The sequence below is a fragment of the Oncorhynchus mykiss genome, chromosome 13 (genome assembly GCF_057628025.1).
Source record: "Oncorhynchus mykiss isolate SJ-2025 chromosome 13, ASM5762802v1, whole genome shotgun sequence".
NCBI lineage: Eukaryota > Metazoa > Chordata > Actinopteri > Salmoniformes > Salmonidae > Oncorhynchus > Oncorhynchus mykiss.
In genome coordinates this window covers 31015044-31040187 of record NC_143034.1, presented here as the reverse complement: position 1 = coordinate 31040187, position 25144 = coordinate 31015044, and the positions used below count along the sequence as shown (strand labels likewise).

At 43.4% G+C, this 25144-nt stretch overlaps 2 protein-coding genes across 5 annotated transcripts; one reads left to right on the top strand and one right to left on the bottom strand.

Annotated features, from left to right (window-relative positions):
• The first annotated feature begins 54 nt into the window (after positions 1-54).
• Positions 55-9075, top strand: LOC110485966 (diacylglycerol kinase epsilon). 3 transcript variants are annotated; one of them, XM_021557236.3, is made up of 11 exons: positions 55-1319; positions 1631-1790; positions 1978-2097; positions 2405-2548; positions 2893-3050; positions 3437-3485; positions 3924-4037; positions 4373-4444; positions 4786-4913; positions 5242-5353; positions 5740-9075. In XM_021557236.3, exons 1-11 carry the CDS (start codon positions 868-870, stop codon positions 5959-5961), a joined length of 1731 nt encoding a protein of 576 aa, XP_021412911.3. In that variant the 5' UTR covers positions 55-867; the 3' UTR covers positions 5962-9075. The 3 variants fall into 3 exon arrangements, with proteins under 3 accessions (XP_021412911.3, XP_021412910.3, XP_090052148.1); XM_021557235.3 differs by having other exon boundaries at positions 91-1319; positions 1631-1814; XM_090196022.1 differs by having other exon boundaries at positions 138-1319; positions 1631-1905.
• trim25 (tripartite motif containing 25) lies at positions 8864-24312 on the bottom strand. Of its 2 annotated transcripts, XM_021557233.3 has the most exons (11): positions 24185-24307; positions 20972-21682; positions 19943-20038; positions 19497-19730; positions 19147-19315; positions 15885-15929; positions 15544-15654; positions 14946-14996; positions 14352-14471; positions 12659-12718; positions 8864-11900 (listed from the first exon to the last, which is right to left on the bottom strand). In XM_021557233.3, exons 2-11 carry the CDS (start codon positions 21578-21580, stop codon positions 11368-11370), a joined length of 2028 nt encoding a protein of 675 aa, XP_021412908.2. In that variant the 5' UTR covers positions 21581-21682; positions 24185-24307; the 3' UTR covers positions 8864-11367. The 2 variants fall into 2 exon arrangements, with proteins under 2 accessions (XP_021412908.2, XP_021412909.2); XM_021557234.3 differs by lacking the exon at positions 14946-14996 and having other exon boundaries at positions 24185-24312.
• Between the last annotated feature and the right edge of the window lie 832 nt (positions 24313-25144).

Below are 25144 nucleotides of genomic sequence, written 5' to 3'. Positions count from 1 at the left end.
AGCATGGGCAGCGCCATTGAGGGCTTCCACCATTTTAATGTAGTCAACTGGGTGGGACTTCATTGGCTCATCCCCCCTGGTGACCCTTTTGGAGTCATGTCCAACCGGGTCATCGGGAGGGATCAGCCAATCGGGAAGAAGAACATGGACTACTTTAAAATTGAGATAGCCTCAATGGCGCTGCCCATGTCACGTACGCTATAATGGCATAGAGACAAAGGTGAGTCCTATATCTAGCTCTATGTAAATAATCGCTCAATATTATTTGCAGATCAGTCAGTCAAAATGTACCCATGATACAACACGGTTTTGACGCGCTTGAACACGGCCATTAGGTGGGAAGGCCACTGTTAGCAATGGGACATATGTTTTATCGATGAATCTATTGTTTAGTCGTGTTGTTATTGATATAGTAATGGAGCTGTCATGTCAATGCAACCTTTTAATATGAGAAATTCCTGGGCATGCGTTTCGTGTTTTTTTTTACATTTTTTTTACAGACGATGGATTATCAGTTTCTAATGTAGTCACTGCTGGGTAGGTAAGGAGCACATCAGGTGCCCAGTAACTATAGCTAGCATAACTTTCCATAACAAGAACAGTATGCTAATATTCCAAATGTTGGTGGTCGTCGTCTAGCTACGTATTTTTGCCCCCCAAAAATGCACGGTAGCCAATGTTTACAATCTCGCTCGAGCATTGTTTTGTGCGTTATTTCGCAACACGAGAAGGTTGCCATTTTCTCGTAGCTATTGCATGGACATCATGATGCACGCGACTTGCGCACAATGTTTATATTTGTGAATTCTCGTGATATTCCATGATTTGATTAGTTTATTCGCGTTAATACCAACCACCCTTCCTCGAATGTCTATGGAGGGGGACGAGGGAAACCGCGACCAATCGTCGCGGGAAGAGTGGACACTCCTGTTTTGGACCACTCTCGCTGTCGTAGTGCCGGTGATCATTACTTTGTGGTGCAGTGTCCAACGCTCCAAACGGAAAATACACATGAAAGACTTCTTCCGCAAGAGCAAGCACGGTTGGCACTGCACCGACCTGTTCAACAAGCCCACCTACTGCTGTGTATGCCAACAACACATTCTGCAAGGGGCGGTCTGCGACTGCTGCGGAGTGTGTGCCGACGAGACATGCCTGCGTCGCGCCGACCGGAGCCTTGTGTGCAAAGAGATCATGGCTCCGTCCCGAACGGATGGGACACTGGCGCACCGCTGGGTCCGGGGAAACGTCCCTCTCTGCAGTGTCTGTGCGGTCTGCAAGGAGCAATGTGGGAACCAACCGAAGCTGTGTGACTTTAGGTAATATTACTTTGCTTCTAGGCTGTCATTTGTGAGTTTTTGTATGCCACATTAATCAGAGTGAGCGGGATGCAAAGGCGTTAACTTTTATGTCTATGGTTCTGGCACGTAAGATGGAGAGGGTGCTATTGTAATTTTTCAATCATGGGGGAAGCTGTCGTTGCTTTATTTGCAAATTGGCAGGAATTAATATTGTGTCCTTTTCCTTTCATGTACAATTCTTAACCAGCTCACTGTCCATCTTTTGCCTTGACATTACAGTGAACTCCGAGTAAATTGTGCTTGATGGGTGTGTGTTTGTCCCTTGGCAGGTGTGTGTGGTGTCAGACCACGGTGCACGACGACTGCAAGCCCAGCCTGTCGGACGGGGAGCGCTGTGAGCTGGGCGAGTTCCGCAGCCTTATCATCCCCCCTCACTACCTCCACCACGTCAACAAGCTCCGCCGCAGGCACCCCGATGAGTACAGCAAGGTCATAGGTCACACCCAGGGAGGGGTCAGTGTCTGGGGTTAGGGTGTCCCAAGTGGTGGATTGGAACCGACTGTTTGGTTGCATTACTAGCAACTACCAGTCCCTCTTGAGTCAGGTTAGAAGACTGGGTTGTGGCTTGAAACAGGTTTTGTTTACTTTAATTTTAACTGTGTGTGTGTGTGTCTAGCTGGCATCTGCCTGCGGGAGCGGCTGGACTCCAGTGCTGGTCCTGGCCAACACTCGCAGTGGGAACAACATGGGGGAGGCTCTGCTTGGAGAGTTCCGCACCATCCTCAACCCTGTCCAGGTCAGTCAGTCCTCTGTGTAGCATATTATGGAATTGTTAAGATGTCTAGGTCAAATTGAACTGGCGCACAATAGGCACTCTTTCGCGTTAAAGTGATTGTGGAGGTGGCACGGTGATGGTGGGATGCATAAACATCTCCTCCCCTCCTATCCACCGTTTCCCCTTTGTTTCCTCCCATATCATCCCTTTTCTGTCTGCTATCCTCTCCTTATCTCCTTTCCTCTCTCCTTTCCTTTCCTCTCCTACTTTCCTCTTTTCCGCTCTCCTATTCTCTTCTCCTTTCCTCTCTCCTCCCCTCCCCTCTCAGGTGTTTGACCTGTCAGAGCTGCCTCCCTCTAAGGCCCTGCAGCTGTGCACCCTGCTGCCTCCAGGCAGTGTGAGGGTGCTGGTGTGTGGGGGGGACGGAACCGTGGGCTGGGTGCTGGATGCTATCGACACCATGAAGCTCAAGGTAAAGGACTGTGTTTTTACATGCGTCACATGACAATGGGCAGGAGCAAATGAGTTGTGCAGCTCTATGCCAAGAGACTGTTTTAACTAACGTTGCTGTAACTACTGTTGGTTATTATTGAATAAGACGTCTGTAGATGGCGTGGATGTTCCATTGGAATCACATTTGCATCTAATCACTATCGATATTTAGCTCAAACGGTTGGTACATTGTAACGGAGGGTGGTCACGTGTGTTTGTGAGCAGAGGATCACTGGTTTGAGCCCGGTAAAAGGGACAGTGGAGGAAGATATGTTAGCAGCACACTGACGTCTGCTTCACATGCGCGTGTGTATTGATCTCCAGGGCCAAGATCAGTTCATCCCCAGGGTGATGATCCTGCCCCTCGGTACGGGGAACGACCTGTCCAACTCCCTGGGCTGGGGGTCGGGCTACGCCGGGGAGATCCCTGTGGAGCAGGTGCTCCGGAACATCCTCGAAGCAGAGGTGGTCAAGATGGACAGGTCAGTGGAGAGCCAGAGGAAGTTGTGTAGCCTCCTGTGCTAATGCTACAATGCTACGTAACCCAAGTCATGTAGCCTGCTGTGCTAATGCTACGAAGCGCAAGTCATGTAGCCTCCTGTGCTAATGCTATGAAGCTCAAGCAATGGCTTATAATACTACGAAATCCAAGTCCTGTAGCCTTCTGTGCTAATGCTACAAAGCTCATGTAACGTAGCCTTCTGTGCTAATGCTACAAAGCTCATGTAACGTAGCCTTCTGTGCTAATGCTACAAAGCTCATGTAACGTAGCCTTCTGTGCTAATGCTGCCACCCTCAATATCCCTAGTTCCATTTGTGTTGTAACATGGTTGTAAATGATCCAGTATGATCTTCATTGTCCTAACAGGTGGAAAGTTCAGGTAGCCTCAAAGGGGCTCTACTTTCGTAAGCCAAAGGTGAGTTGCGTTTCACCCTCTCTAGCTAGCCTCTTTTGATCAGCAACACATACTATATTCAGTGTGTGGCCCGTACAGGAATCACACCTGTAACTGTTGTTTCCACTGACAGAACCATGCTCCAACCAAGCGATCCATTGCAAACATGGGGCTGTATCAATTAGTAAGCCAGCTAACTGTCCAAAATTGCTTTAAATAACTTATTTTTATGAAAAATTACTTAAAATTGACAAGGTACAATTGACTCGACAAACAACAACCAATATACATGTTTTTTAATGAACCAGAAAAACAAGTTAAATGGTTGTTTATCAACGTTAGCTGGTTAACTTAATGATCCTGCTTACTGGAATAGCCTACGTGATTGATTATTCACTGTTTATAACCTTGATTTGATCACTAAAGGACCTCTTAACTCGTGTGTCCTATCCTCATCAGGTCCTGTCCATGAATAACTATTTCTCAGTGGGCCCGGATGCCCTGATGGCGCTCAACTTCCACACGCACCGTGAGAAGACCCCCTCCTTCTTCTCCAGCCGCATCATCAACAAGGTCAGTCGGCCCGAAGACGCATCTGAAAATGTTAACAAACATATGCAAATGTCTTGGTTGAATTTACATACAGTATGAGAGGACGTATGCAGGATGGTTGCTTGGTCGACACATCAATTTGGAAAAGAAATGCTTTAATGCTACTTTTCTCTCTTAGTCAAATACATTTGGAAATGCTTTTACTTACTGAATATTAATTATGTGTTTGGTTGGTTACGTAAATGGCTGATTCAGAATAGTCTAAGAGTTTGTTATTTGGGTGAAAATGTAAAACATATATTTGAATCCGTTTAAACGTGACCTGCTTTTGATCAAACTGTTGCCTTTCCTTCTAGGCTGTATATTTTATGTATGGCACCAAAGATTGCTTAGTTCAAGAATGCAAAGACCTGGATAAGAGGATTGAGGTAAGGCATGCAAGGAGACACACGCAGACACAAACAACACACACGCAGGCACACAAACAACACGCACGCAGGCACACGCATTGTGGCCTCAGGGAACGACTCTCATGTCTGTTGTGCCCTCTTTCACCTCTATGCCTCTGGGAGAATTTAATAGAGTGTTCCGTTGCCTTGGTAAATGTCACAAACTTCAAATGAACTCGAGCATTCTTTGTGCGTGGTATAATCCTTGGATGCCTCCTTGAACTAGCTGATACTCTATATCATTTAATAATATTGTGTGCCTGTTTGTGTGTGTGTGTTTGTGCGTGCGTGCCCGTGTGTGTGCGTGCGTGCTCCCACAGTTGGAGCTGGATGGAGAGAGGGTGGCCTTGCCCAGTCTGGAGGGCATCATCGTGTGTAACATCGGCTACTGGGGCGGAGGCTGTCGTCTGTGGGAGGGCATGGGGGACGAGCCCTACCCCCCTACGCGGTGAGCACCACTGGCTCACACAGGACTTTAGACACTGCAGAAATGGAAACAATAAAGGCTTCATAAGCCCTACCATCAGACGATGTCCATTGAAACGTTGCTTGTGTATTATCACTGAAAGGATAACTAAAGATCACATTGTCCTTTTTTGTGTGACGCCTTCATAAACTCTACATTAGGCCTTTTTAGAGATGCTTCGGAAGTCATTGATAAGCTAATGTCATGCAATCTAAAGGGTGATTTGTGAAGGGCATATCTAGGGCTTATGAATGCTCTGTAAAGCTTTTCTATGTTGTTTTCGAAGTGTTTTTCTCCTGTCCTCTCCCAGGCTGGATGACGGGCTGCTGGAGGTGGTGGGTGTGTTTGGCTCCTTCCACTGTGCTCAGATCCAAGTCAAGATGGCCAACCCGGTGCGGCTGGGTCAGGCCCACACAGTCAGGGTGAGGTTACGCCACCATTCCATCATCACCACCACTTACTGTTTTATCTCCACAGTGTGAGAGGACAGCAGTGGTGTACTGGACTGGTGTATTCTGTGTTTCCTTCCTGGTTCATTTTGAACTGAGCTGAATAGATACAGTACCTGTTTGAATGGCCATCTTTTGTAAATAATGGAGCAATTTGCATGTTTTGTTTTTAAACGTGGTTAGTTCATGTACAGTGAATGTCAATGTACTTAAAATGTGCTTTTACTGCGCTCATCACTGTTCAGCTCTTCCAAAGTAAAAAGAAAAAGAGAAAAAAAAGAACCTTCTCTCCCCTCTTTCCTTCTTCCCTTTTCTCCGCCCACCTCTCTTACCACCTCTCCCTTCCTATCGCTCTGTAGCTGGTGCTGAAGACGTCCCGGATGCCCATGCAGGTGGACGGGGAGCCGTGGGCCCAGGGCCCGTGCACCATCACCATCACCCACAAGACCCAGGCCTTCATGCTCTACCACAGCGCCGAGCAGACCGACGACGACGACGTCGAATCCAGCACCTCCGAGGCTGAGAGCTCCGCCCCCCATGACTCTCCCAAGCCAGCAGGTCCTGCCTCTGCTCGTGCCTGAGCCCCCAAGTTCCACCACCTCAATGTTTCATCCATACCCCTCCTCTGTTTGTTATAGTAAATGCTGATGACATAATGCCACGCTTGCACACTCCCCAGATGATTATAAGTGAGAGCTCAGGCATATTCCTGTCTCTGGGTAAAGGAGGCAGATGTTTCGGTGGAGAATGGCGTATTTCCACTGATCCCTTGTTCCATAGTTATAATAGCTCTATAGTTATAACAGTTTGGCAGTGTTTCCCAAACACTTGTGTGTCCCTGACTCAGGAGGAAGCATTGACCTCGACACTCGTACTCCTATGATAGAATATATATTTATATTAGTAAGTCAATCACTGGACGTTTGTTTTGTTAATTATGTATTTCATGATGATGCACTGTTTCTGCCATGTTGGCCAAATCCCCTATTACATGTGCTTGTATTGGGCAGACACTAGTTAGTGGTTACTAAGTCTTAAGAAAATGTTACTTGACTATATTTCTTATGAGTTTATTAGGACTCCTAGTTAACCATTCCTAGTGAAATATCCGTTGCTTATGAAGGATTTAATCACAGGTTTTTTCATTTCGACCTTGTCATTTTTGGAGACAAAATGTCTACCACTATAATCTACTGTCTGTTAGCGTGCTCCTACTTTTTTTAAGCAATATTTTTTGTCCTTTTCTTAAATTAGACCTCTTTGTGTTGGATACTTCTTGTTGCACTGTAGGAATTACTCCATAGGATATAGTTAGAATTGTACCATCCCTCAACTGAGTTGCAACTGCTCAAAGTGTTCATAGGTATAGTTGTATTACACTGTCCGTATCTATTTTGTTTATGTTGTCTACGATGGAAAGATTGTTTATTTCAAACATTTTTTAATGTCTTCATGCTGCTTAGCACTAGACAACCGCTAGGTGACACCCTATGTCTGTCACATAGAAATAGGTGAGCATCTAGCCATTCTATTTCTATGGTGTGTCGACTGTCAATGTTTATTACCTCGGAATGTTTTAATGATCTGTGATTGGGGTTTTTCCTGAATCTCTGTCACCTTTCAAGAATGTCAGCTTTTTTTTTGTGTCATTTTAGGGAGGTCAAGGTTCAAAGTTGAGATGATATCAGGTTTGTTACAGCCATAATAAAGTTATAGGGGGTGTTCCAGGTCGACTCTTATGCAGTCACACTGCGCACCTGGTTCCTAAGCACTTCTGCAGGTCCCTAAGCCCGTGGAACCAGTCTGATCACTGCGTTTGCCATTCTATTTCAAATCACGTGCAGTAGAACAGAACTGTTAACACAGCAATCAGATTGGTTCCACCAGGTTACCAGGTCCCGCCTGTCCATATAAGCTTATTCAGTGTGAGCTATAAGGGAAAACTGATCCTAGATCAGCACTCCTAATCATCTGTGCAGCGTGACTGCAAAAAAAATATGACCTGGAAGGTCTCCTAAAAGTCTCGGCGCTTAAGAGATTAAGCCAGAGCCAACCAGTGGCATCAACTGTATAATGGGAGGATTGTCAATGTTAACCTAAAGCTTCGGAGGTCCATAGTTATCAATATAATGCCTATGCTTGTGATCTATAAGTGCTTACATTCCCTTTGTGTGTGTTAAGCCGTTGGGTAATCGTCTCGTTGCTTGGGGACACCCATTTTATGTGTATCTGCGCTTCTACTGTATGTTTACAACAAACCTGAATGTTCTAGAAACAGGTCTGAGCATCTTAACTGTGGACGGAAATGTTATTTCAAACAGTATAGGTCAAGGGTACTCAACTCTTACCCTATGATGTCCGGAGCCTGCTGGTTTTCTGTTATACCTGATGGTTTGCACACACCTGGTGTCCCAGGTCTAAATAAGTCCCTGATTAGAGGGGAACAATGAAAAAAAAAAATGCAGTGGAACTGGCTTCAATGTCCAGAGTTGAGTTTAATGGGTATAGAGCCCCACACTGGAGGTGTCATAATACCCATAAAACCTAGCGGTCAAACAGGGAAATGGTTCCAATAGTTTTTCCACCATTCAGCTCTCCTATTTTAAAAACACTTCAGGGCTGTGTTTCGTGTAGGCTAACCCTGGCGTGACGTTTTGATAATCATCTAACTCTCTCGGACAAGGTGACTTATCACAATATATTCAGCTCCATTTACTCTTAGATTTGAAAATGCTAATTAGAATCAAAGTGGAAATGCAAAACTACAAATCCCCGCAAGCTCCTGCACGTCATCGCTAGGGGAGTAAATACAGGCAAATATATTTATAAAGGTCACCTTTTACTAGAGATTTGTCTGGTTATCAAAACATCACACCAGGGTAAGCCTACAAGAAACACAGCCCCTTATTTGAAATGTTTCTAAAAATCCCCCATGGGATGTGACTGCTAGGTTTTATGGGTACTATCACTCATACTGTGGTACTTTATAGGCTGTGAGGTTTTTTAGAAATGTCAATGCATTGCTGGAGAAATAGCCTGCTTTCATTCCATGTGTTTTAGAAAATGAGGTTTGTCGAAGAGCATGTACTGTATGCCACCGAATGTTCTCAATTAGATTGTCTTCAGATATTGAATGGTAATGGATAATCGTAGTCTTGGTCGTTTATGTACATGTCATTATGTCTACACTTAACGATGGAAGGAGACCTGTGATAGTCTATTGCCGATACATTTTCCTGTAAAGATTTGAGTAAAATGTACAGCGCACCACAAGGTAGAGTATATTTGGAGATATATTTAGCTACACATGTAGTTTTTGCAGTCAAACCACTACATAAAATGCACAAGATTGCTGTGGGAAGTGTCAAAGAAATCACTTAGTCATAACAGCGCTTTACTGGCATAACAGAACGGAACGCATATGACTCCATTTTCTCTCCACCTGCTTCATGGCCATTTAAAAAGAAAAGATGGATCGAGAGATGGATAAATGACTTTTATTGTAAGCAAACAATGAATCACGTTAAAGCAATTAAAAAAACAGAGGAACATTTAAGAGACATAAAGATGAAAATAAAATCGGCTTTACTGAATTTGCTACTACAGATGTTGAAACGGATCATTTCACTGAATGTAATAAGCAATGTAAATTAGGATTTGGAAACATCAATAAATATTTTCATATTTATTATGAATCATTGTTTTACATGTATATAATATGAAAAGCAAGTGTTTTTTCTTCCCGTGCACTTGCGGTATGTCTACTCCTGAGCAGTTTGAAGTAATATAATCCCCAAATGCAGTATATATACGTGTCTAGACATGTGGAACAAATAAGCCACACCCACCACACACATTAGTAACTATATGTATTTGTATGTGATACATTTTTGGAGGAATACATTAGCACAAAATACCTTCTAATAGTAAATCACGAGGGGACATTATCAAGTTGTCTTTAACCAGATTAAACCCCTTATACACGAACAGAATCAATACCTTACCCTTTAAAACACAACCAACAATTTCTAATATATTTTTCAGTTAAACAAGACTCGATCAAACAAAGTCAGTAAGCCAAACCAACACGAAGTACACCATCAGCACATTAATTAAGAACCGAGCTTATAAGACGGAAGGAATGGACAGAGAGGATAACGTGCTGACACACAAGGACCATGACAATGGCCCTCTGATCTTTGCTCTATCTGGTGTTGTGTACGCGAGTCGTTCGGACTTTGTCCAAACCTTTGGGGATCTCTTAAAAAGCCAGTGGCAATAATGGCTTAAATCCAGCAAATGAATTCATCTTTTCCTTAAATATCAGCTTGCCTTCATTCCACTAACAGTCAAAATCCCTTAAATCAGGAAAACTAGTGTTTCTATAGCGGGAGAAGGCAATGACACCAACTATTCATTTGGCACTGGGCTTTGCAAAGCAAAACTAATCCATCACATGCTATTCTCAACTTGCTCTCCGATCGTAGCGATGGCTGTCTGTCCATAAATGGAAAAGTTCCAATCCACAATATCAGAGGCATGAATTATGAGAAGCATGCACCCACGTTACAGACAATGTGACACCCACAGATGTCCAAACGAACACCAACAGACCATCACTGTGCTACAGATATGTAGCTAAATTAGCTATAACTTGGGCCCAGAGTTTTTCTTTTGTCTGGTCACAGACAGGAAAAACCCCAGCCCTAAATCATCCCTATTTACAAAACCCACAGAGTTGGAACAACTCCTGTTCACAGGGTCTAAATGACCTCTGCTTGTTCTAATGGGCCAGGCTGGGTCTATCTAGCCCGGTTGCCAGATCAACCAACTCCTCTGCCCTGTTCACTGTAATTCTAAAACAAATGCAGATCTGGCAACCAGGCTAGGTTCTATCAAGCCTGTAGTAGCAATGTCCTAGTAGCAGTGTCAGGAAGCACTTTCAGCACATCCTCACACTGCACCCCCTTCACTTCTAGGCTCTATGTGAAACACTGTAGCGAAATGTATTAGATCAAGAAAAAAAGGGAACGATACCCACTTTTCCTTTGGGGGTATCAAGAATAATGTGGATGCTTTTCTGTTCGATTCATTGATTCTCTATATCCAGTGGTGTTATTGGATATGACATTCCCTAATGCGGGGATGCCTAACACCTGCAAAAGCCATCCACACTCTTGCAATAGGTGTGCCAGTACATGGCCTTCTGAACGTTGTGGTACTGTTCACATACAGCAGATAACATACATGTTAAACATGTTTATTCATGTCGTTTTGTGCATATTACATGTGATTACTGTGTACTGCCAAGACCCACACCAAGAGATCATAAGCTGATAGAACAGGCTGTAAACAGCTACCCACAGACCACTTAAATGTATCTGTAAATAAACTGGATGATCAAGACATTTAGCCAGGACTGCAGAGCCGGAGAAAGAACTCATTCGCCTGGTTCAAATACCACTTAGTAGTTCTGTTTGTAAGTCGTGCCTATAGCACGTCACGTAACCACTTGCGAATCAGACATGAATGATCGCAATGTCAGCTAATTCCTTCTATCCAGCCAATGTAACTCGCTATGTCTGATGAACCATTAAGGAATAAATCAATTCCTTTCACGGCATGCTGCTGACATCACAACAGCAGTAAAAAAAAAAGGTAGTAAGGATGTCAATCATGCTTTTGACAATACAATAATATTGTACAATAATTTGTAATGTTCCTTTACCTGTATGCAAGTGCTTAGTTTTCATTAGTTACTGATTAACAAATGCTGCCTGTTTAGAGGTTGCTGCAGTTACAAGAGACCAAAGTCCAAAATGATATGACCTACACTGCATTATTACTAAAGCCAGTAACTACAACCAAATAATAACCTTTAAGATACAAGTTCCCAATATCAGTATGATTAAGTCATTTATTGACCCAGAGGCTGTATATTCTAATTATTTGCGAGGGAGAAGAATGTGTGTTTGTGTGTTAACTTCTCAAGACTGCAGCTTGCACAGGCTAACAGACGAGCCGCTGGAGAAGAGCCAGAACGCCGGGTACACTGCCTCGGCGAACTGGAACACAAACGTATGGAACGGGTATGCCCGGTCCTGTACGTTATAGAAAGTGGCCGTTCCCTCCTCGCAATCCAGCAGCACGCCGACGCGGGTCGGATTCGGGTTCTGCAGTACAGTCTCACTGCTGGCGTGCCAGGCCGACAGCTTGACGTTGAACCACTCCACGCACCAGGACTGGGCGTTACGCCCCAGCCGGCTAGCCGGACCCTTCCGGTCGATGCTGTTGTAGGCCAGGCCGATGCCGGTGAAGTTGTTGCTGCTCATCTTAACCTCCCAGTAGTGGCGGCCGCGGGAGAAGCCCTTGGAAGTGAGCACCTGGCTGCAGACGGAGAAACGGGCGGGGCCATCGGGGTAAGGGGTGGGCTCGTCTGACACAGAGGCCACGGTCATGTTCTCTGTGAGGGAGATGCGCTTGTGGGCTGTTTTGAGGTCAAAGGTGAGAACCGTGCCATCTGGTGAGGGAGAGACAGGAGGTAAGATTCTCTCTCGCACACAAACACACCCATTGCACACACTTTTCTAAAAGTTCCTTCAGAATGCAGTACTTGTTTTCAAGCTAGTGTTAGGAATACAGGGAGATAAGTGGTTAGACCACAGAGTCTATTTCCACTACAGACATCCCTCCACGGCTGGCAGCAGCTGCCAGGCCAGGTGTTAGGAGTACCAGCAGGGTTAAGGATTGTGTAATTGCTCACAGGTGCGAGTGATTAACTGGCAATTACTGTAACAATCTTAGAAGCGGATCAAGAGTAGCATCCCAAGCCAATGGGGATCTCCTGCTGAGTGTTTGAATCTTTTTTGTTTGGCATGCCTTTCTGTATATTGTTATACTTGTCATCATATGAGCGACAACAATCACCATGAGCCGTCTCCCCTCGAGACATTCACAACACCCTGTTGACTTATGTTGAACGCACACTCAGAGGTTACAGACTTGCCAGAAGATTCCGATGGAGCAGCGTGGATAAAAGGAGCACAGTGGCATATCCCATCCCTGCATCGAGGTACGTTTTCCTTCCCATATCTCACGCCGGCTCCACGGTGTCTTAATGTAACCATGATTGAGTTCCGGCCCCAGTGCAGCTCAGTGTAAACAAGCGCAACGGTAGGGTCGGTATCTTCTGGCAAAACATATAGCCTATCCTAGCCTCCCTAGACTGAGCCAGAGTCGGTTTGCTACGTGGTTGCGGTAAACCACTTGTGAACTTACATTGCAGAAGGTCATTTCGTTTTGCTGCAGACGTGATACTTGGGAGAACACTTGGTTGTCCTGTAAGAGAAACACCATGACATTAGTTTAGTAGAGTGCATAGGTGACTTTGATCAACCGGAGGGGTGGTCCAGAAAGCCGGATTAGGGAGTTGGCGAGATCTGTCAAACTAACTCCGGATTTCCGGTTCCAGAAAGAGAGCTCGACCTGTAGCCTGATCGACCATAGCAACAAATGCTCGGAAGCGAACCTGCTACCTTCAGAGGTTAACTTGATCTTAGCCTGCCCTGGGGAATAAAGATGGGGCTTCTCCGCCAATCAGATTGTTGTCCGTCACTATGGCCTGTCCCTTTGCGGAAAACACAATTGACATCAGAGCCTTTGTAACGCACGGCAAACAACGAAGGGAACAAACTATTGGACCTCGACTAGATCCTTGAAATGATTCAGTTTTTTTTTTTGTGGAACCTATTCCGCACAATCAATATCTGGCCAATTTACTCGACCCGTACATAGCCAATGTAATCCAACGTAGTTTCGCCTTAACTGACATAGGCCTACAAACTCTGTAGTTCTGTTTGTAACGTAGCAATCGTTTGGCCTCTGGAAGTTTCCTGTACAATGAGGATGACGCTGAACGATTTGGCAAGGCAACTGTGCGTAGAGCCGTAAGAAGAGCCCGTCTTGCGTTAGAGATTTTTATTCTACGTCTTTGTTGCATTCCCTGCCCATCAAGCGATCCATATAATCAAGGAGGTCTTTAACAGACTTGCAGGTACAGTAGGCTGCGATGTTTTGCTAATCGCTAAATTAATAAACCTCAGCAACACGATGAAAAGTGATAAATAGCCTAATTCATCCCGCAGATTTTGCAAACCTCACTGGTGTTACAACATAGAACACATTGTTGCCCATGTTGTCGTGAAACGCACTCAATTAATTACTCATCCTATATAGGCTATGGAATGGGCCCACCATTGCAATTGTGACATGGGCTACTTACAATCGACTTATTAGGCCATAGCCGTGACACGAATATCACCAGCGTTGTAATAACAGTGCTTTATAAAGTGAAAGCGTTATCACTAGTCACCCATGTGTGTAAGCTAGGCCTATTAGATATTGGAATTGGGCCGCTTCACTTAAGCATTTACTCGGTCTGCAATTTTCTGCCAGGCTCCCGCTCTGGCTATTGCAGCAGCAGCTGTATTTCATTTTTGGTAAATGTGTGAACATGTTTGTTGTATGTTTACAATAGTTTCTCTTTTCTAAACTTGTGAAATGTTGGGCTTTGTCTTTTTGAATCCATAGCTGTCGTGTATTTCTGTCATCGACACGAGGCCAATTTTTGAACGTTTGCGTGCCAGTTGTCGGATCAACCAATCTGCAATTCACTTAGCATAATTACTTAAACGAGAAGCAGACGTTCTGGAACCAAGAAATCACGTACTCCCTCATCTGGTTAAGAGAAGCGGGATATTTTCAGGGAATCCTAAATATGTAAAACCATCTCTCTGGAATACACCCCCCCCCCCCCCCCCCCTCCCCAAAGTTGCGACAAGTATCCAGAATTGCATTCAAATTTGTCATTGGAGGCTCACTTATGGAATTCAGCTGCTCGAGCAGAGGATATCGTTTTAAGCAACGTTTCCCCAGTGTATAGATATTTTTTTTGCATGAACAACAGTTCTACCTGGGTCCTCCCTGTTCCTGGGTCTGGGTTCTGCTGATTGTCCTCTGGGGTGGTCCCTTGGTGTGTGTGGAACAGGAGTGGCGAACTCTCTGGGAGCATTAGGTGGCTTTTGGGGATTTTCTGAGGGAAGACAAACAACTAATTTAGAATATATTTTCATATCCAATGATTGCAGGCAGTACTTTACACAATATTGTATGAGTCAGCTGCTGCCTAAAGCATGTAGGTTAAAGGGATAGTTAGACTTTTTGGCAATTAAGCCCCTTTTATTTATTTTTACTTACCCAGAGTCCGATGAACTCATTGATACCATATTAGTGTCTGCATGCAGTTTGAAGGAAGTTGAAGGTAGTTTCTAACGCGATTGCTAACTAGTAGTAGCACAATGTCTGGAAGTCTATGGGAGCGTTTGCTTATTTGACAAAATATCCCTTTAAGCGCTCTCTCCAAAGGTTTGCAAAACAGACTGAACAGCTATAACCCTGTTAAACCGGATCATAAACAAAAAACATGTCATGCACAGCACACCTGTTATCTGAGCTTGGCAGAAGTTGAAGTAAACACACAGAAAAACACTGAAAAATCTGTTCTCACTGTCAGCCTTATGTTCTTTCCCTTCTTTGTGATCTCGTTTCTTGTCTGACTCTGAAAGGGAGAAATGGTTGAGAGACTTGTAGGATCAAAAAAGTAACTCTGGGTCATTGTTGACCCTTCAGAGGTGTAAATAGAGTGGTATAATTGGCAGTAAGTCTTTATTGGGGCAGGGTAGCCTAGTGGTTAGTGTTGGACTAGTAACTGAAAGTTTGCAAGTTCAAACCCCCGAGCTGACAAGGTACAAATCTGTCGTTCTGCCCCTGAACAGGCAGTTAACCCACTGTTCCTAGGCCATCATTGAAAATAAGAATTTGTTCTTAACTGACTTGCCTAGTTAAATAAAGATAAAATAAATTGACAGTATAACAATGATCTGCCACTTGGTTTTTGAACCCTTCATGTCACAGATGTTTCTGACTGAATAGAACGAGCTGTATTTGTCTGGTCTGATAAGGAAATGGAGAGACCTAGTCGGTGCATCGCATTCTATGTTTGTTGAATGGTTCAATGTAGTGTCTTGGTAGAATGTACCTAGACACTAAAAAGGACATCTTTATCAGGCTACAAGACCACAACGACCCATCGCGTAATAGCCTACTTCTCTCTCGGTTTGAATCTTGTGGAGGCTTCTTCCTCTGGTTTGCCCTGAGGGGGGCTCCTGGGCTGTGGGATCGAGGCATTCTCTGGTGACCTGGTGGTGGCATGCCTCCTGAAACAAAGACCAGATGAAACTTTAGATAGTGTCACACTGTACCAAAGTAAATACAGTGCCCAAGGTCGTGATTAGGCTATGAGTCTATTACTTATTTCACAAACTACTGTGGCTGTACCATTTAGCCGGACAAAAGCCATACCTTTCTGGGAGATTCCAACCGCTACTGTATCTGGCATACAGGAGTTATGTAGTTATTATAAAGAGGAGGGCATATCGGCACTCACCCATTTCATAGTAGTTTGGCAGCAGAGGAGGAGCAAACCTCTCAGCTGTTGGGAAGAAATCACATTTTGTTGGTAATGTACACATATTTAGCAGGTGTTATTGCGGGTGTAGCGAAAGGCTTATGCTCCTAGCTCCAACAGTGCAGTAATAACAATACACCCAGATCTCTCTCCAAAAAAAAAACATGAATTAAGACATTTTAGAACAAGCAATGTCAAAGTGCGGAAAATAAATGTATACACTGAGTGTATAAAACATTAAGAACACCTTCCTAATATTGAGTGGCACCCACCCTTTGCCCTCAGAACAGCCTCAATTCGTCGGGGCATGGACTCTACAATAGGGATGGCATTTTACTGTTCTAGTACTCGCATAATTTGAGTGCTCTAATGAAAAAATTATAAGAAAAGGAACACACTGGAAAATGTGTGCATTTGTCTATGCCAACAGCACACAACCATGCATGACTTATCATAACCATTACAGATAAGTTCTAATTGCTCGATTGCCATTCATTGAAACCATAATGAGCTATGTTAAGGCGTCAGTTAGTTCGGCTTGCGCCTAGCCAACCTTGGCTAGCCTAAACGAACGAGTGTGCTTGAAAAATGAGAGGGAAAAAAAGCGGCAATAGTACAGTTTGTCCATCTTGAGACGCTGTAGCCAGTATACACAATTCATCTAAAATACAGTCAAAATGAATGACATTTGAGTTTTTGCCGACAATCTTAGTCAAGCAGTTTTACATCTAACTAAGATGTTCTGTGCAGTTTTTTTACAACGAAAAAATGTGCATGAAAGAGTCGTGCCTCCTTGAATGACAGACTTTATTGAAGAATCCCCACTGTTGACCAATCACTGACGAAGGGGCGTGACTTCGGCTCCGAACTTCAGCTTGCCTCCAGAACATTTTTTGTGTGTTCCCGAACAGCCGGAAAAAAATCTCACCAAAGTCCAAAACTAACAAAAACGTCACAATAATATGCACAAACTCAAACTCAATATGCACCGAACTGTTTCACCTGGGAAGCATGCAGACGCTTTTACATGCTCGGCTCTGGTGGCGTCACAGCTGTGCTTTGCAGTGGCAAAAGACAAAATGCGAGATGTCTGCTGATGCTTGTCCAGCGCCGAAAACGTTTCTTTGTGCTTGATAAGCATGTGATTTGTCATGGATCTAGTTGTAAACATAAACTCGTACATCGCCTTGGTCCGTACAATTGACCTTATTTTAGCACCCCAAAAACGTAATACTTCCAGATCAACTGTAATGTCAATACCATTGTAAAGCACAATTTCTCCACTTTCTAACAGAATCAATTACATGACCCCCACGCTGCCCGTTTCTGCATGATTCAAGAAGGCAATGAGCCCCGTCGGGTCTTTTTAAAAATGGCGGGTGGGGAAGCGATACTAATGCGTGATAGTGAGAAGGAGATATGTCCTGTGGGAAAATTGCTTTTTTTCCACTCGATCTGTCCAATTTATCACCTCTAAAATGTAAATAAAACACTATAAAGAGTTTATATAATGTGTCATTACATACCTATTTGAAGGTTTGTGTCGAATTTGAATAGGGTTTTTAGGGCGGTGATAAAGTGATCTTAGAAGTCAACAGCGGCTTTGAGAATGATGATCTCATGCAATGATGACGCAAAAAATGACTAGGTATCCCCCCCTTACCCCCGTCACTGTCCATTTCTTATTTTTAAAGGATGAGAGAAGTGCTACACCTGGTGGAGAGAGATAGTAAGACATAAATAGTTGCTTTATGCGTGCTGTACGTTACGGCATGACACGTCTCGATGTAACGGAGGGTCAGTTTTCTCAACTTTTCTCCAACACTCTAGAGCCATTACCATGTCCATCAACACTTGAATAGAAACGTAGTTCACACCCCAGATTTTGAAGTCAACACAGTCGCTACAGTCCCATTCGTTTTCTTTGCAGCCTCGTTTGAATGTCGCGGTTGCGCACATTTGTACGGAATGGGGTGAGTTTAGTTAGTTTCTGCTCGGTATCAGACACAGTTGCACTTCACTCACAAACTGGCATTCTATCAACAGACAGCGCTCTGATGTGTAGCCTCTTTTCTCTCTGGTAAAATGCTAGATTAACTTTAAGCAAAACATTAGATTTGGAAATGTAGATGGTTACATTCGTTCTATGATAAACATTAGACAGTTTGAGCTCTCCAAACAACCTGTACACTACGAGAATGAGAACACTATGCCATATTAATACATTGAATAAACGGAAATTACCATAACCAAATGTTCTAGATTAATGGGGAAATGGCAATGATTAACGGTAGCCTACATCTACTACTGTTGATACTTTTGATAATAGCAGGGATTTCATAGTCATTGACTCTTTGGGTGGGGGACCATTCTTGATACACATGGGAAACTGCTGCGTGTGAAAAACCCAGCAGCGTTGCAGTTCTTGACACTAAAATCTGTGCGCCTGGAACCTACTACCAAAGGCACATAAATATTTAATCTTGCCCATTCACCCTCTGAATGGCACACATACACAATCCATGTCTGAATTGTCTCAAGGCTTCAAAATCCCTTAAGAAAAAAAATAAACAAGTCTCCTCCCCCCATCTACACTGATTTGAAGTGGATTTAACAAGTGGCATCAATAAGGGATCATAGCTTTCATCTGGATTCACCTGGTCAGTCTGTCATGGAAAAAGCAGGTGTTCTTAATGCTTTGTACAATATGTATATGATGGTGTGTATACACATTATGAATAGAAATTGGATTTAAAGCCGTAGTTAAATACGATAGGCCTTGACTACAGTATATACATATGAAGTGGGTAAAACAGTAAGTAAACATTATTATAGTGACCAGTGTTCAATGACTATGTAAATAGGGCAGCAGTGTCTAAGGTGCAGGGTTGAGTACTGGGTGGTAGCCGTCTAGTAACACTGACTAAAGTTCAGGGCAGGGTACTGGGCGGAGGCCGGCTAGTGGTGACTATTTCACTTAGGTATTCTAAGTATAATGCTTGGAATCTGGAAAGCAAACGCCTCACACCACCAGATTGGTAACCAATTTGAGGGATGAGATGTTGGATTGTGAATTATTGTTTGATTGGACTCATTGTTTGATCCCTTATTGCTCTCCAATGTAAAAATCACCATTGTCGAACATGTCCATGCAAAGTTCTGGAATTAAATTCAATATCACAAGGCATCATACAAATGCCGCCCATAAGCATGTTTCATACACTTGTATATACACACACACCTGGTTTGAGTATCTGCAGTCTGGCCTCTACAGGCTGTTTCAGTACAAATGTGAGATGCTCCCTCAGGACTGCAGAGTAGGCATGCCAGGCTGCCAAGGCCTTAGAGTCCAGGTTGACCTTCGGGGTATAGGGGTCAAAGGCCACCGCTGCCGGCATGTCAACTGAGGCCTGTCCCAAAGGAAAAGGTAAAAACCAACCAGATATATTATAGTCAATATTATAATTTCAAGACTATTAGCCCACTGAGCTAAGGCCGGGAGCTGACGCAAGTCTTCTGGTTTCAGGCAAGGTTTCTCGTCACCTGAGTGCGAGCAGTTCACCAAAGCCACCTTCGCTACTCTGGACTCACCTGTAGAAAAGCCACGGTCTGAGTCTGACTGAGCAGGCTGTCGACGCCATCTTTTGCCGCACTAAGCTTCGCAATGTTCTGGTTGAACTTCTTTATGAGGTTCTGGAGTTTGGTCTGAGCGCTCTCCTGCTCGCGGTCCACGGTGTTCAGAGCCTCACGCTCATCACGGTCCAGCAGCTCCCGGATTTGGCGGTACTCGTCCTCCAGAGCTCTCTTCCTGCTGGCTGCAGAGTCCTGGAGGAAACGGACACACGGTATACGTGGAGTTCTCAAATTGATCTCTCGCACAGCATATCACACAGCTCTTACTGTGTGGGTGTTCGATATTTAGTTTTTCCACGTGCTCAAAGCTTTCAAACTGCTTTGTATATTGATTACTTGCTAGTGAATACAGTAGTTAAAGACATTTTCTTGAGTCCTTTGTTAAAAAAAAAATGGTAGCTCACCTTCAACTTGCTCTGCTGGTCACTCATCTGAGAGATGACAGTCTGGTTCTTGTCAATCTTTCCATTCAGCATACTCAACTTGCCCCTCAAATCAGACTGAATGAGACATGAATGAATATCATCTTCAACCAAATAAAACATTTCTAACTCTTAAGATGGGTTAACTTTTGTTTTCTTTTAGGATTAGTGATTTGATCAATGACATCACTGCTAAATAGGGTAAACAGTCAGTACTGAGGCTTGAACCAGTGACCTTACGCCTGTAGCCTAGCGGTTAAGAGCTTTGGGCCAGTAACCAAAAGGTGGTTTGAATCCCCGTGCCGGAAAGGTGGAAAAATCTGCCGTTCTGCCCTTGAGCAAGGCAGTTAACCCCTAACAACTGCTCCCCGGGTGCTGATGGCATGGACATCGATTAAGGCAGCCCCCTGCACCTCTCCGATTCAGAGGGGTTGGGTTAAATGCGGAAGACACATTTTGGTTGAACGCATTGTTGCGCAACTGACTAGGTATCCCAACAGAACGGTATGCTGGGTATTTCACCAGATGTATACATGTGAAACATCTGGTTAGTTTCCACTCACTACCAAATATGGTGATGAGAGGAAGCCCAGGGGCCAGCAGTGGTTGAAGGATTTTGGCCAACATTCAGTTCCAAAACTAGAATCTGTAACAGTGAACTGGGTTTTGTAGACTAACTTTTGCCAAAGTTTCTTAAAACGACATTGTTTAGGAGTGCAAGGGTGAATTGAGTTCTTGTACATACACTTCAGAGTAGGCGTTCCATAACGGAAATATGCAAATAAATGCCAGAATGAGCCAATAGGATCTCACTAGCTCGTGCTTGGCTCTGCCCACTATGATTCATTTGCTCCCATTAAAACAACAGGCTCTGGTCTTTCCCCTTTCCCGTTATAAAAAAGTCCAGTCTTCTAGACAGTTGTAATGCACTACATGGGGGCAATGGGCTGGCACAACACTACTGTATGCCTGACTGTGGATGGGGTGTATTAACATCTATTGTGAACTTACCTCTTGCAGTGCCCGTTGTTCATCAGGGTTGGAGAAGGTACAGCCTTTATGCACCTGCTGCAGACAGACACCACAGATACAGCGGCCATGTTGGACACAGTAGAACTCCATCAGCTTGTGGTGGTCGGGGCAGATACGGTCGCGCAGGTCGCCCAGAGGCTCGTTCAGCTGATGCGCGCCAAACACTGGGTTCTCATGATGAGGCCTCACGTGCTCAAGGCAGAATGACGCCATACAGGTGAGGCAGGTCTTGAATGCTTTGGCTTCCATACAGGTGTCGCACAAGATAGCCACCTCTTTGGGCTCCATCTTGACCGCATCCCACTTGATTAAGTCGCCCACCTCACTGGGGAGGTCGCTTTTATTCGACTTCATTTTGAACGTTTCCACAACAGTGCTGAGAACGGTGTTCTTCTTCAGCTCTGGTTTGGTGGTGAAGTGGGTCCGGCATTGTGGACAGCTGTAGTTGTCTTTCCAGGTTTCTAGGAGACACTCTTGGCAAAAGTTGTGTCCACATGGAATTGTCACCGGACAGTCGAAAGCACAGAGGCAGATGCTACAGCTCAGTTCGTCTTCGAGACTCATGAGGGAAAACATATCCTCCGCCATGATGGAACTACAACTGTCTGCTGCTGTGTTGTCTGTGAGTGTTCTGTTTAAACTACTATCCTGCCAACAGCAGAAATGACGACTTCACCTTTGTATGGAAACCTTCAAAATAAAAGCTCACATTTCAAAACATTGCAATGTTGATAACTCATTCTAAAGATATTAAATTGTAATCAATTGCCATTTACATGGTGCTTATATGCAAAGTATTTTTTTTAAGTGTAAAAAAAAAATGAAGACCACTTGGTATAGCTATTGGTATGTTCACAATATTGGGGTAGCTCCACCAATTAGGTGCCTTTGGAGTAGTGCAACTTTTTGGGAAAAAAGTTTATTTAGCTGAATGTCAAAACGCACATGTTAAACTTAATAAAAAATGTCAAAATCCCAATCCCTTAAATATTTTTGGGGGGTGACAAATAAAGTAGCATGGTTGACCATAAATAAAGTAGAAGGGTTGACCATAAATAAAGTAGAAGGGTTGACCATAAATAAAGTAGAAGGGTTGACCATAAATAAAGTAGAAGGGTTGACCATAAATAAAGTAGCAGGGTTGACCATAAATAAAGTAGCAGGGTTGACCATAAATAAAGTAGAAGGGTTGACCATAAATAAAGTAGAAGGGTTGACCATAAATAAAGTAGAAGGGTTGACCATAAATAAAGTAGAAGGGTTGACCATAAATAAAGTAGAAAGGTTGACCATAAATAAAGTAGCAGGGTTGACCATAAATAAAGTAGCAGGGTTGACCATAAATAAAGTAGCATGGTTGACCATAAATAAAGTAGAAGGGTTGACCATAAATAAAGTAGAAGGGTTGACCATAAATAAAGTAGAAGGGTTGACCATAAATAAAGTAGCAGGGTTGACCATAAATAAAGTAGAAGGGTTGACCATAAAAAAAGTAGAAGGGTTGACCATAAATAAAGTAGAAGGGTTGACCATAAATAAAGTAGAAGGGTTGACCATAAATAAAGTAGCAGGGTTGACCATAAATAAAGTAGAAGGGTTGACCATAAATACAGTAGCAGGGTTGACCATAAATAAAGTAGCATGGTTGACCATAAATAAAGTAGCATGGTTGACCATAAATAAAGTAGCATGGTTGACCATAAATAAAGTAGCATGGTTGATCATAAATAAAGTAGAAGGGTTGACCATAAATAAAGTAGAATGGCTGACCATAAATAAAGTAGAAGGGTTGACCGTTGACCATTAATAAAGTAGCAGGGTTGACCATAAATAAAGTAGCAGGGTTGACCGTTGAGCATAAGTAAAGTAGCAGGGTTGACCATAAATAAAGTAGCAGGATTGATGTGTTATTCTCAACCCGCTCAGTTTTCCAACACAGAACAACAGAAAATGGGCAAAAAGAGTAGTACCAGCTCACCTGCTTTTACACTGATTTGACTGTTAGATGTTTTACAGAAATAGCTTCACAATATTAAAATGAGAGTTCAGTTAACGTAACAGGGTTGACCTTAAAATCTTGGACAGACTTGTTTAATTCCTTAAATTAATCACATATCACATTATTTATTTAATCTTCAGAAATTACTGTCAGTGTATTGCTTCGGCCCCTTTCCAATCGCTCCAGAAAAGCTGTGGCCCTTGCGGAGCAAGGGAAATAACTACTTCCAAGGGAAATAACTACTTCCAAAGGAAATAACTACTTCCAAGGGAAATAACTACTTCCAAGGGAAATAACTACTTCCAAGGGAAATAACTACTTCCAAGGGAAATAACTACTTCCAAAGGAAATAACCTCTTCAAGGTCTGAGGGCACGACGTCACTGATTGAAACGCCACAAGCAAGCACGACTAACTACCTAGCCATTTCACACAGGTTGCAAAAACATAACTAGGGCTTTACAATGATTGTGAAAACTTGGGAAACACCGGCACAAATAATAGTTGTTTTTTCTCTATAAACCACTATGTAATTCAGTGTATATAGGGTAGGCCGTCGTTGTAAATGACTTGCCTAGCTAAATAAAGGTTAAATAAAAAAATTAAATGTACATTTTTTTTTTTTGCATTGTGGCCAATGTGGAGTAAAAGGCCAGCAACACTCTGTATTAATATAACAGCATTTGTGTAAACTTTCAAATTAAATGCTGGTATAAATAATGAATGATTAAAAAAAATAGGTTATTTTTCCAAGGTGGTTGCAATGCTTTGAGAAACAGTTGTACGTAACTAGTGTTAAACAAAAGGATAGTCACAAAGCTTTCCATATCCTTGCAGGGAGACTCTTATTTTGAAAGAAAATCCTGTCGCTAGTAGAATGGTATTCTAGTTTCAGTGCGTCACTCTGGCGAAACGAAACTTATTTACAGTCTTTGCTTCCGTGGTGCATATATATTAAATATTTGGCTTTTGAAGATACTATCGTTGCGCGAAGTCATTATCTACTTTATTTTGATTCTAACCTTACCGTTTCCCCTTTTGGATAGAGAAATTCGATGTTGTGTTATTACATTATTTGCTTGAGTGAAGTGGCCAGCTGAATGTCTATTAGGCCTTCATGATTTTTTTTTTTTTTTTAATGTTCCTGAACATGTAAGATATTTTAAGTAAAGTAGCCAACGGAATCAAACTTACCAGGCTGTAAAGTGCACTGACAGCTGACAAACGTATTCTACGTCCCTTGACTTGTCCGAGATCTGAGTAGCTGTCTGTGGATTCTTCTTCGGTGGGGTTTATCCGCAGTTGGCATCCAACGTTATGGTGCATTACTGCCACCTACTGTACTGGAGTGGGGCCCAGTTTCTCTTAAAAAAAGACAACAAAAAATGTAGACTGTATATAATGACGTTCTACTTAGTATACTCTTTAAACTAATTTCCTGTATCCACTTCTCCCTTATACTGGATCTCAGCCTCTTCCCCCCTCATACTGCCCACACTATGCCAGTACAAGCTCCACTGTAGTTTTGTGGGGCATCAATACCCGGCCATACCTGAGAGTAAACAACATTGCTTTGTGTGGAATGTTGAGTCAGTTGCGGTTTGATAGTCTTCTATTTTAAGGGTTTATGACAGACTCGGGGTGAAAGTATTAATACAACAAGTCCCAAAAAACGACAGGCAATTAGTCCAACAGTACCGCATGTCAGCAGCATAAAACATTAGTGAATTGACTGGAAACTGGGTGATAATACCCTCCTTGTGGTTTGAGGAGAACACTTACATTTTTGTCAAGGCAGAGATGAGCGGCCGAGACGCTTGCGGACAAGGCAGAGATGAGTGGCCGAGATGCTTGCGGACAAGGCAGAGATGAGTGGCCGAGACGCTTGCGGACAAGGCAGAGATGAGTGGCCGAGACGCTCGCGGACAAGGCAGAGGTGAGTGGCCGAGACGCTTGCGGACAAGGGAGAGATGAGTGGCTGAGACCGAGGCGCGCATGGACGCATCAATTCAGGCGACAGGCCTAATGACCAGAGGCGACCTGTCATTCAGGGCAGGTGGGGCTTAAGCCCCACATAAAAACAAAATATATATAATATATATTTTTTTGTCACATATCAGTTTGCAAACAATGTTAAAAAATAAATATATATAC

What these genes read in the sequence shown, in the direction of transcription:
- LOC110485966 (XM_021557235.3), top strand. Translation starts at nt 868, where the DNA reads ATGTCTATGGAGGGGGACGAGGGAAACCGCGACCAATCGTCGCGGGAA. An exon ending in TCTACTTTCGTAAGCCAAAG is followed by an intron (nt 3,486 to 3,923) that starts GTGAGTTGCGTT and finishes TATCCTCATCAG; the next exon opens with GTCCTGTCCATGAATAACTA. An exon ending in GTCAGGCCCACACAGTCAGG is followed by an intron (nt 5,354 to 5,739) that starts GTGAGGTTACGC and finishes ATCGCTCTGTAG; the next exon opens with CTGGTGCTGAAGACGTCCCG.
- trim25 (XM_021557233.3), bottom strand. Translation starts at nt 21,580, where the DNA reads ATGGCGGAGGATATGTTTTCCCTCATGAGTCTCGAAGACGAACTGAGC. An exon ending in ACTGCAGATACTCAAACCAG is followed by an intron (nt 15,930 to 19,146) that starts GTGTGTGTGTAT and finishes TCTTCCCAACAG; the next exon opens with CTGAGAGGTTTGCTCCTCCT. An exon ending in CAGGAACAGGGAGGACCCAG is followed by an intron (nt 12,719 to 14,351) that starts GTAGAACTGTTG and finishes TTTCTCTTACAG; the next exon opens with GACAACCAAGTGTTCTCCCA.